At 40.5% G+C, this 12,531-nt stretch overlaps 1 protein-coding gene across 7 annotated transcripts in view; it reads right to left on the bottom strand.

Moving 5' to 3' along the window:
* LOC109037215 (casein kinase I) overlaps positions 1-12,531 on the bottom strand; it is an 81,995-nt gene that overhangs the window by 51,449 nt on the left and 18,015 nt on the right. For all 7 annotated transcript variants that reach the window (XM_072299987.1, XM_019051772.2, XM_019051774.2 and 4 more), the window contains exon 8: positions 3,681-3,834. In XM_072299987.1, the coding sequence (XP_072156088.1) occupies positions 3,681-3,834 (154 nt within the window). The remainder of the gene's footprint in view (positions 1-3,680; positions 3,835-12,531) is intronic.

The following is a 12,531-nucleotide window of genomic DNA, read 5'->3' as shown; positions in this document are numbered from 1 at the left end:
GAATTCCACAACGGTAGCGGAAAACTCATCCGAAGCAAACATCACAATGTGCCCGGTCTGTCCGGAAATCAAATGTGCACCCTCTACCTTGACGGACGTTCTTCTATTCATCTTGAGTTTACTGGCGCTTATTTGCTCCGCTCCGTACCTGTACTCTAAGTACATATCATCCAACTGCAAGTTCCGTTTCATCAGGATGGCCCGGAAAAATAAAAATCGGAAAGTCGATGATATAAGTGTTGATTTAAAGTTCGGAGAAGGAGAGGGAATCGATGTTTGTGGTTGACAACCCTCACGTTTTTAGAACGCGCACGTTTTCTGAACGTGTACGTTTTCTAAACGCGTTTGCGTTTGCGTTTTCTGAACGCGTTTGCGTTTGCGTTTTCTGAACGCGTTTGCGTTTGCGCTTTCTGAACGCGTTTGCGTTTGCGTTTTCTGAACGCGTTTGCGTTTGCGTTTTCTAAACGCGAACTGTTTTAAACTGTACCTTTAACTGTAAATATCCGACAAAAAAATAATAAAATTTTTTGATTCATCAAACTGAATATTGCAATACCCAATCCCAGTCGCAAGGTTCCCGTACGCATCTCCAAGCGCTAAAAAATGTAAATTACCGAATCAGACCCTAATCTCCAGTCTCCGATAGCAGCCCCATACTGTAAAATACGGTCTTTCGAAGCCGAAAATTTTACAAGTCCGAAATCTCGGAAACGAAAAGTCGTATCGAAATTCGATCCGTACAGTTTTCCGATTTTCGAAAGTAGAAAAGAATCGCATCGATCCGCAACGGATCGGAGGAGGGTGATTTTCCGAAAATTTTTCAATTTCCCGGATCAGACCCTAATCTACAGTATCCGATACCAGGCCCATACTGTTAGATACGGTCTTCCGAAACCGAAAATTTGTACAAGTCCGAAAATCCGAATTTTTTGCACAATCTGGCAACATTGTATCGAAAAATTAACTAATTTCTCACCCCATCTGGCAACACTGTAAAATGCGATGTTGCTAAATTTCACCAATAATTCAATCATTTCTTTAAGTGCACCGTCCGGCAACGCTGCTGCGCCATCTTGAAAAATACACCATTGCATAAACCGCAGATTGAAGGGGCTACATTACACGATTGCATAACCCGATTATTGAAGGGGCAACATGCAATACTTTTACTTTACAGCGTTGCCATATTGAATAATAATCCCTATACAACACTGTAATTTAATTCATATTTTTCTGCACCATCATGCAACGCTGTACGATTTTTATTGGATTTTTTACCTGGTCAAATCATCATTTTCTCCCTACTAACAGAAACTTCGAGTTTTTATCAGCATATGTAAAAAATCTTCAATCACGACGTGCTCTACTTCGTAAGTCGGTTGACGGAGAGAATGGTGCAAAATAAAGTAAGTGAGAAATGAACAAGCATAAAGTAAAATAAAATTACGGGCCGGAATCGGGATCCGATCCTGGGACTACCCGCCTGCGAGGCGAGCGCGCTACCGTTTGGCCATGCGGTTTTGATAAGGATGGATCGCCTCTGTCACCTATCTTTACCTTGTGCCGCTAGCGCACGCGATTTTTCCGCATCTTTCGCCCCATTTTTGAGGGCTTTCCCGACCCCATTCGAAAAAACGAAAAAATACGCATACCTAAAATCATCTCTAGTATCTTCATGCGAAATTTCAACTCGAAATTACGGTTACACTTGGGAAGCTCCCCTTGTCAGCTACCAATTCCACTCTGATATGACACTGAAACGGTTGTTGTTAAACGTGAGTTGCGTCAGTTGCGCGCACAGCGCACGCACTCTCCTGTCCCCCTCCCTATGTGACTGTGGGATTTGACGCCATGCACAACGTTCTTTTGCATTCATTTTGAGCATATGTCCACTTTCTTTTTATCAAATGTCCACTTTCTTTTCATCAAATATCTCCTAATGGCGCACGGATGCGCACCCAAACTAAGGATTATCGTATTCTTGATAGTATGACGAGTAACTGGATATAAAAATCTCACTTGATCTCTCTTGATCTCGAAAGATATAGTCTTTAGAAGTTTGAATTTGTTACTATTTTGGCGACGAACTTCAAAAAATTGCTGTAAATTAAAAAAGTGGATTTAAGAAAAAAAAATGGTATTCATTCTATTAGAATGGTCAGCCATTGCCAACAAAAATTGAAAGTAACTACATGACGCTCTTTAATAAACATAGGAGGCTATTGAATGTAAACATTCAGAGGCGGTCTTCCATCAGCACCGCGCTAACCTTTGCGTTTCTCATCATTATCTCTGACAAGGTCGACCTTACGAAGTAAAACATGGCTGATACTTGATCAGCAGGTCCTCAGGAACACATACGTACCGATTTCGGCCATTTCCATTCATGCCGATTTTCAGACTTTTTCGGCGCTAGATCGGCTGTTTTTCCCACTGTGCACCGTTTATTGTTCCCCTTTGCATTCCGCCGCCATATTGATCCTGACATGTACATTTAAAGCCTAGGAGCGCGCAGTTCAAACGCCGTTTTAGACCATCCTAATTTTTGGCACTTTCAAATAGACTTTTCTCCAGTTTGCAGTCATCAAAAACAATTAGGAAAAACACTGTAAGCTTCAGTCACTTACTACTTCCCAATGATACAATAAAAAAAAAAAAAAAAAAAAATGACTTAACTGACTCATTTCACAGAACAAATTCACAGAAACTAGAATTTCACAGGAACTTGGAAGACAAGGCGCATAAGTGCAGTTTTTATTATTACAAGGAGAAAAAAGAGTTTGAAGTTCTGCATTTTACTCAGACCTATAGAGTGCTCCGAATACCTTCAAAATTTACAAGTGCTTGTCTCACACCTTCATGAACGTTTTCTGAAATTTTCAGCTCAGTTGAGCCAAATTGAGACCAGCAATTGGGTTTAAAGTGATGGAAGGTCGTATTTATCCCACGTCCTCTCTGAACGAAAAATACACTTATCTCATTTGCTGTTTTCTCCGCGTCAAATGACTTCCAAACAAAATCGCTTGGTATTCTGATAGCCTAAAATACCTGCAACTACCAAAAAACACGCACGACTCAATTTTAATCAAAGACATGCTCTGGAGCACACGATTTTATTCTTATTTCCGTCCTTTCTTTTTCAACACAGGAAAACACAAAATAGTCTGAATTTCTAATTCCCGTTTGCCTTTCCTTCCTGTTTTTATCTTCTGTGCTTCTAGCGAGGTCCGGTTGTTTCCTTGTATCTCCCATGTTGAAATGCAAGCATAACGACCTATGGCATGCAGATGCGGCGGCTGGGCTCTAATCTCTGGTCTCAAATTTTTAAAACTGCACCTGTGCACCTTGGCTTCCAAGCCCCTCAATTATAATCACTTTGAAAAAACATGAGCTGAGTAAAAGTTAGTTTGGACATTTGGTGCAGTAAAATCTGGAAGCTATAGGTGGTGGAAGTCAACACTTTGCAAGCTTTCCTTATCCATTCATGAGGTTATCACCAAGGGAGAAAAAAATAAAAAAAGGGGATTTACCTGCAATAAACTTAAAATTTCTGAGAGCAAAAAGGATCAAGCTTTGCAATAAAATCAAAATGCCTGTCAAATCAGTCTCTGCAGACTGTAGAAACTGATACTGACTAATGGAACATTCACTGTGATATAAAATGAATTGTAAAGCATTACCAGTGTTAGTTGCTGCATTAGTTTCTTGCGTTGCAACTGCACACGTATTTAAATTACCCGCTCTAGTCCGTCTGCTGTGCTCGCCTTCTGGTAATCTTTGTGACATACGCGTCAACCTTTCTTTCCTATCCTCTTCGCCACTTCCATGTTTACCCTGAAAACAGAGCAACTGACCTTAAAATTCATCAATACATAGAAGCATCGAATGTAAAAAAAAATACGGTTGACGCAGGGTTTACATGAACTTTTGAAAAACAAAATCAAGGACTATCAAGGAAGTACAAACATTTTGAAAGGTACTAAGGAATGCCTACAGATTAGAAATTATTTATTTTTTTTATCTCTCCATTCTCTGTTACTCATGTAAAGAGAAGAGAATGGATGATATGTGCGGACCAAACTGTATTCAACATTTGAAAAGTCTCTGCGGTCAAGGAAAGAAAAAAAAGCAATTTTTCAATTTAACATAATAAAAAGAAAGGTAAATAAATGTGAGAATTCGGGGTGCTCCTTAGCATGTAATACCTCGTGTTGTGTTGGTTTGTCTAAAGTCGGCATAGATCCCTCATTATCAAATATGGAACAAAAAGCTTAAAGAGAGCACTTTTTGATGGTTTAATCGTTTTCAGTGTTCGATTAATATTGCAGCCATTGCAAGACTCCAAAGTTTTGCCTGAAAATGAGCCAAAAATGACCTTGACCTCAATTTTTCGTTATTAAGGTTTCTGACTGATTCATTTTTTTGGTGCAATAATGTAGCTCATATATTCCTCTAACAGGATTTCCTAGGTTTCTATGCGTCCTTTCATGCCTGGAGCCTTTTTCGGCCATTTTTGTGTAGCGGTTATGTGATTTTCTGAGTGATCTAATTTCTCTGTGCAACAAGATAGGAGAGATGAAACAAGGTTAACATTGGACCTACAGTGATTCTTATGTAATTTTGGCTGCTGAATCCGAAAATGATGCCCGTTTTGTCCAGAAGATGCCAGTTTTCTGGAAAATTTAGGTTTTTTATTTTGTAGGAAAACACATTTTCAAGCGCAAGAATATTTTCTCCAGAGAAATGAAGATTACTGGATAAAACGGAGGTCATATTGTTATTCTTGAGCTTCCGGATGTCTAAACATGTACAAACTCGGCCTTTTTGTGGTGCCATGGTCTTTGTGCTGACTCTATGATCAGGAGGTCAAGTTTGACTTTCGGCCAGGCAAGTCGAGCTTGATGATCTTGTGAGAGTGGCCCAGGGACCTGGCACCCAAGTCGCGGGCGCTGACAAAAACCCATACTTCACACGACTGGGCATCGGTGGAGCACTCCCAATGAGAAGGCAGAGGGGTAGCATCCCTTCCTGCGCATGCGCAAGGCAAGGCTTGACCAGTTCCGAGTAAAGTGGAGGGGGTAGCCAGAGCCTTAGACCCAGCGAGCTCACCAGAGCGAGGCCCTTGGATTACTCTCTGGAGGACAGGTGATCGAGCTGGCCATTCGACCGCTTCTCATCCCTGTGGCTCCAGAATCTCAAAAATTTGATACACTGAAATTATTGTGCAACCTTTCCACAATTTGAGTTGACTTTTGAATATTTATTGCTATGTACGTATTTTCTTACAAAACCATGATAAGCTTACACAAAATTTCACAAATAGTCGAGTGTATGAGGTGAAATATGTCTGGAGTAAGGCTAACTTCCGCCATTGAGGCAACAAGGTGTTTCTTTTTCTCATTATGCAGCTGGTGATCTGCGAGCAAACCAAGTCAAGAGCATTGTAGATTCAACGTTTTCATTGTTCTGCGCTCACTGTTACCCATCATGTTATAGGTTATGTAATACCAACTAGCGATTTTTTCGCTGAGTACTTGTCAGGATCACTGCTAAGTATTTTTCGATCAGCTGATTGAGTTTGGATATTGACCCCTCTGAAATTTTTAGTCCCCACGCCAGGATGGCGTCTGAAGGACTAGGAGGGATGCAGTGGATTCTAGAGGTTGAATCCACTGAGAAGATGAGGAGGGATTACTGATTAGACTCAATCACCTATAAAACCACATTATTAAGAGGCAGAGTCTGGGTTTCTGTCTGTAAAGGAAAAACACGTATTGCGGTTAGAAACAGTGCTCTTTGTTTCCTGTCCAGACAACAGCTCAGTTGAAGATTGCAAGGATGAGACAAAATGATGTTAAACAGAGTTTTAGCTCCTCAGTTCTTGTGTGAACGCGATCAGCCCGGAAAATCAGAGTCCCATGTAATGCCCTGATTGGCCCGGAGGATTAGGCTGCAGGAAAGAAGGGAAGCTAAAGCGACACTACTCGAAATTTTCAGAAAATCTCTGAAATCAGTCTCATCTTAGCTCACCAGCTGTCCTGGCCAGGCCGCGATCGGCCCGTCACGCCGTGTTCTAAACGGACTCCGCACGAAAGCCACGTGTAGGTCCGAGAGTGTTTTTGAATGGATTTTGAGTCTCGTTTTGGCTCGCTAATGATTTCAGCCAGACTGTGTATCGGCCCGTCCTAAAGCGATCTAACGAACTAGTGTGTTTTGAGCTGTGAATTGTATATTAGCCGTTCTTAATGAAAGTCTGGAGTCTGTCGAAATCTTTGGTAATAAAAGTGTTCAACGAAATTGTCAACTGTGTAGTTGTGTGTGCAGAAGAGTAGCGGAAGGCTCCTCGCCATTTGCCCTAATAACTTTTACACTTCCGCTGGTGGAGCTACTCCCCCCCCTCCCCCTTTAAAGATGAGATGGAGTGTGGGGTGGGCTTTCGTCTCTTAGCCTTCGCGCCCTCCTCGCTTTCACTGTTTTCTTAGAGTACCTATACTAAATTGATAAAACAACAACAAAAAACATACATACAACCCATTTGCCTCTCTTGGAACGTCCTCCACCCAGTCAGAAATGTTATACTATGAAGTCCTGCCTACAAACAATTAAGATCCAAAATTTCCCTTCCTCTTTCTGATTTCAATACCTTACTTTCAGTAGAGTTTGATGCAAAAACGACATTTTTCGCCCCCTCCCCTCTGGAATTTCTTAAAACTTCGTCTTTAAATTCCTCATGCTTGAGGGCCTCTTTTCCCAAATTTGCAGACCCCCAACAAATCTGGGGGGGGGGGGGGGAGGTGGGAGGTGTAGGGTGGGACTTATTTTTTTAAATCGACCAAACCAAATGTTGCACTGTCTTCAATTGTTCTATGTGATGTAAAAAACACGGCAGCCAAAAGGATTTTGAAAAAAACAATTTTTTAACCCGGTCTGTACACAGCCTAAAGATCTTTATTTTTCTGAGTTTATAGGCATTTTAACCGTCTTTTTTTCTTACTTTCATTAAAGGCAAGGATTTGATGTTAGATGTTCAAAAATGGACACAAACCTAGCACATACCTTGTAGATTAAAAGAAAATGTTCGTTTATCTCAGAGGTCACTCTCACTTTGTTTGGTAGCACCTAAACATGATGCTCGGTAGCTCTAAAAATCGAAATTTCACAGTTTTTCAACATATAATGAACTTTTGGAGCAGTCTCTAATGGTAGTACAAATCTAAAAACTTTTAGAAAGCAAGTCCATACAACCATTATGGAGAGGTAAATTTCAAAACACTCCTAAGTCTCTAGTTTTCTGTCAAGCAATGCCCATCACGGCGGAGAACCTGTCAAAAATAGCTCAATTTTGACCCTTTTTTCGCTTGTTGAAAATTCATTGGACACCCCATAGGGTGCCTATGACAATGAGGGTCCGAAAATTCGTGGAAAGTAAGTCCATACCATCTGAACGGAATACACAATTTTACTTTGTTCCTTACGTCATACATTCTTTGTCCTGAAATGGCAGGGAAAACGTCAAAAATACCTTAACTAGGCCGTTTTTTCGTCTTTAAATTTGCCGCCTTGTGGTGGCAGTGGAGGTCCAAGAATTTGTGCAAAATAAGTTCAAACCCTCTGTAAGGAATAAAGATTCTACGTGGTTCCTAGGTCTTTTAATCCTCATTGTGCGGAGCCCACAATCACTTCGATACCATCAAAAATACCATTCTTCGGCCGTTTCTTCATGAATGGGTCCTCCTCTGTCAGTACAAGGTGTATCAATCAAATCCTTGCCACTAATTACAATATAAAAAAAAAAGATGGTAAAAATGCCCAGAAACTCGGAAAAAAATCCATCTTTAGACTGTGTGCAGGCCAGGTTAGAATTTTTTTTTCAAAATCCTTTTGGCTGCTATTATTTTCATCACATAGAGCTATTGACGACAGTGCAACATTTGGTTTGGTCGATTTAAAAAGATAAGTCCCGCGCTACACCCCCCCCCCCCCCCCCCGAGATTTTTTGGGGGTCTGAAAATTTGGGAAAGGAAGCTCTCGCGTTTGAGTAATTAATAGACAAAGTTTCAAGAAATTTCAGAGGGGGAGGTGGTGAAAAACGTCGTTTTAGCATCAAGCTCTTTTCTCAACAAATCCCATTCTTCCTCAAACAACTTGATCCGAATCATACGAAAACCGCTATTGTCCATCATTCGTTATACAGGGTGTCTCACGAAAAACGAGCCACCTTGAATATCTGCCGAACGCGTCGGAATTTCGAAAAACGGTAAAAGACGTGTTCGTTTATATCAAGGGGGACACCTTTTGGCGTATTCAACATTTTCCCAAACCGCGGGAGGGGCGCGGGGCGGGGGGTGCCCCACCCGTAAGTCGAACTTTTCAAATGGCACTCCTACTTTTTTATTTCAGAAATCAATTCTACGCCAAAAAACAAGCTACCCTGTCCAAACCGAATGTAAATCGGACAATTTTTCAGTGATTGAGAGAGTTTGAAACATTTTTTTCATGCTCTTTTCAAAAATTTCCCACGCCCAATGGAATTGCTGTATCAAACCAAACTCTCCGCCAAAAAAATTCTTAAACATTGCACTTTCGATAAAAAAATAAAAAAAATCTGCTGCACCCGAAATCTGGAGCACGCGGAGCCCTTCTTTGCGACATTAAAATTCGTTATACCGAACATTGCCGAGGGGCGCTCATCGGGAGGGAGTAGTAAGTTTTAGACAAGAATTATTAATCTTTTTCTGAAGCATAAGAAACCGTGTCCATGAAGAAGCAGTTAAGTGGAAAAACAAATGGATTAGCTTTTTTTTTGGGGGGGGGGGGGGGGGGTCAATGACTTGAGCCGGACCTTGATACTTCTGAGGACGCTATTTTTCCGCGGTGCGTTGTTTTTCTACTTAACTGCTTCTTCATGGACACGGTTTCTTATGCTTCAGAAAAAAGATTAATAATTCTTGTCTAAAACTTACTACTCCCTCCCGATGAGCGCCCCTCGGCAATGTTCGGTATAACGAATTTTAATGTCGCAAAGAAGGGCTCCGCGTGCTCCAGATTTCGGGTGCAGCAGATTTTTTTTATTTTTTTATCGAAAGTGCAATGTTTAAGAATTTTTTTGGCGGAGAGTTTGGTTTGATACAGCAATTCCATTGGGCGTGGGAAATTTTTGAAAAGAGCATGAAAAAAATGTTTCAAACTCTCTCAATCACTGAAAAATTGTCCGATTTACATTCGGTTTGGACAGGGTAGCTTGTTTTTTGGCGTAGAATTGATTTCTGAAATAAAAAAGTAGGGGTGCCATTTGAAAAGTTCGACTTACGGGTGGGGCACCCCCCGCCCCGCGCCCCTCCCGCGGTTTGGGAAAATGTTGAATACGCCAAAAGGTGTCCCCCTTGATATAAACGAACACGTCTTTTACCGTTTTTCGAAATTCCGACGCGTTCGGCAGATATTCAAGGTGGCTCGTTTTTCGTGAGACACCCTGTATGTCTCATTACACTGTACAACAAACCAAGATAAAAAAATGTCTCCTGAACGACATTAAGTGATCTTTATGCATTTTAAGGTGTTGAATCCGAATATGACCTCCGTTCTTCTCCATCGCCCTCCAATTTTCCGGGAAAGCCGATTTCACTCGGAAAAATGACCATTTTGGGGCATTTTCAGTGTTTTTCCGACTGTTTTCTCCTACAGAATGTAAGTAAAATTTTTCGTAGCTACGAGATTCAATTGTGCCGATGTATTATTAACTGATGAGTCCGGAAATTACCTTAATTTTTCCCGTTCACCTCTCAGTTTTCCGGGAAAGCAACTTTTTCCCGGGAAAATTAGCAAATCCGACGTATATTTGTCGTGCATGCAATTTATTTTTATAAATTTTCCTGGATCCGTGGTAGTATGTTACTTATGTATTTTGAGCTGCTAAATCCGAATATGACCTCGGTTTCTTCCTATCACACTTCAGATTTCCGGTTAAGCCGAGTTTTCCGAGCCTAAAATTGTGTATTGTAAAAGCATTGCCGGATCGAAGTGTATTCAAAATTCAATGTATAAATGTCTCCGATATGCGATACATCGATTCCTTTGTATTTTGATCTGTTGAATTCAAATATGATCTTAGCTTTTTCCGATCATCCATCATTTTTCCGGAAAAGTCGCTTTTCCTAAGAAAGTGCTCTTTTCAGATATTTTTACAATAGTTTTTCTGCTCTAGGGGGTTTCAGAAATTCTCCGGTGGGTGATAACGAGTTTCTAAGGTCATGTTCGGGGTTTTTAGCTCAAATTACGTGATAATCGATGTATCACACATGCAGAAAATGTTTTGAATTTCCCTGGAAGTGGGAACAGTCCGGAAAAGCTTTTGGCCTGGAAAAATCGGACCCTGTAGAAAACGGGGGGGGGGGGGGGTTGTCAAAGATGAGTGAAGATCAGATTCGAGTTCAGTGCCTCTTAATACAGCAACAGAGACCTCTAGAAGATCTCGGAAAATTTCTGAAACTCCTTAGAGCAGAACAATTATCGCAAAAATATCTGAAAAGAGCACTTTCTTAGGAAAAGCGACTTTTCCGAAAAAATGATGGATGATCGGAAAAAGCTAAGATCATATTTGAATTCAACAGATCAAAATACAAAGGCATCGATGTATCGCATATCGGAGACATTTATACATTGAATTTTGAATACACTTCGATCCGGCAATGCTTTTACAATACACAATTTTAGGCTCGGAAAACTCGGCTTAACCGGAAATCTGAAGTGTGATAGGAAGAAACCGAGGTCATATTCGGATTTAGCAGCTCAAAATACATAAGTAACATACTACCACGGATCCAGGAAAATTTATAAAAATAAATTGCATGCACGACAAATATACGTCGGATTTGCTAATTTTCCCGGGAAAAAGTTGCTTTCCCGGAAAACTGAGAGGTGAACGGGAAAAATTAAGGTAATTTCCGGACTCATCAGTTAATAATACATCGGCACAATTGAATCTCGTAGCTACGAAAAATTTTACCTACATTCTGCAGGAGAAAACAGTCGGAAAAACACTGAAAATGCCCCAAAATGGTCATTTTTCCGAGTGAAATCGGCTTTCCCGGAAAATTGGAGGGCGATGGAGAAGAACGGAGGTCATATTCGGATTCAGCGCCTTAAAATGCATAAAGATCACTTAATGTCGTTCAGGAGACATTTTTTTATCTTGGTTTGTTGTACAGTATAATGAGACATATAACGAAAGATGGACAATAGCGGTTTTCGCATGATTCGGACCACGGCCTCCCCTGAAAAGGACTTCAAACCTAAGGCACAAACATTTTCACTACATTAATGAGTGTGTCTGACCTCCGAGAGTATTTTAACCCCAAAAATCTCAAAATTGAAAAAAATGGACATCAGCGGTTTTCGCGCGAGCCGATTCAAATAATGTATCTAACGACAACAACATAAGCATAAATCGATACACATGAATTTAGATGGCATATATTTTCGTGATCTAAGATCCATGATTGGTACTCCTCACTGGATTTTAGGTCTGGGTCTGACATTGTGGGAGAATGCAAATAAATACACTAAAAAAGGAAAGACTCATATTTAGGAAGTGAGTAATTTTGATATGTGCCCATGCTTTTCTCAGAAACCACCTCATCAGCTCAAAGAAAGCTCTCTGCATTGAGGCTGAGTGAAGGGGATTGCTTACGTTGCAGAGAGAGTTCACCTCTACACCCAGTCAAACTCTCCCTGCAAAAATAGAGAGCAAAAACATTAGCAGAGTAACTGTGACTACAACCTTGGAATCCTTGCACATAGTGGCAACTCTGGTGATGTATTTCTTCTCTATCTGTACATAATTAGTTTGATTACACATGAACGTACCCTCTTCTTAATGTAAGCGATCACCTCCTGAACAGCCTCATGTTTGTGAGTTTTCTATATAATGAGTGTAAGTCTCAGACAAAACGGGCAGCACAATTGGGTTTTTTATGAAACTTCACAAAAGAAAGAGCACTTAAGTCACAAATGCATGCAACATGCAAGAAGGGTGGACCGAAAATATTTTTTGGAAATCCAAAAAATGGTTAGGGCTCAAAAGTTGTCAATAGGCCCAAATAGGACTAGAAGAAAATCTCAGGCCGTAACCTCTCCATCTTCATCGTCGACATAGGGGTTGAAGTTTTGACGGCTGGATATTCCAATTTTTCAAAATAAAATCGCTCTTCAAGTCCACATTTGGGTCAAAATTGTTGCAATCAAGGGTATTCCAAGTCAAGAGATCGATTGTTTCAAGAAAATAATCGATATACTGTAATCCAAATGGATTTTTGCAAGGTGGAACGTAAAAATCGTCAATTTTTCAATTTTTATCACGCCTTCGGTAACTTTTCATGAGAAATAATCGTTGCTGAGAATTTTACCCAAAAAAATCGAATCTTTCAAAAAATTCACTCTCGACCTTTCGAATGGGATGCTACGATTTTGCTAACTGCTGGACTCCTTCATTCCAAAGAATTGAGAAGAATGAATTGTTAGAATTGAGATTCT

The sequence above is a fragment of the Bemisia tabaci genome, chromosome 1, assembly GCF_918797505.1.
Source record: "Bemisia tabaci chromosome 1, PGI_BMITA_v3".
NCBI classification, from domain to species: domain Eukaryota; kingdom Metazoa; phylum Arthropoda; class Insecta; order Hemiptera; family Aleyrodidae; genus Bemisia; species Bemisia tabaci.
The sequence above is the reverse complement of the archived record's forward strand: the minus strand, read 5'-3'. Positions and strand labels throughout refer to the sequence as shown.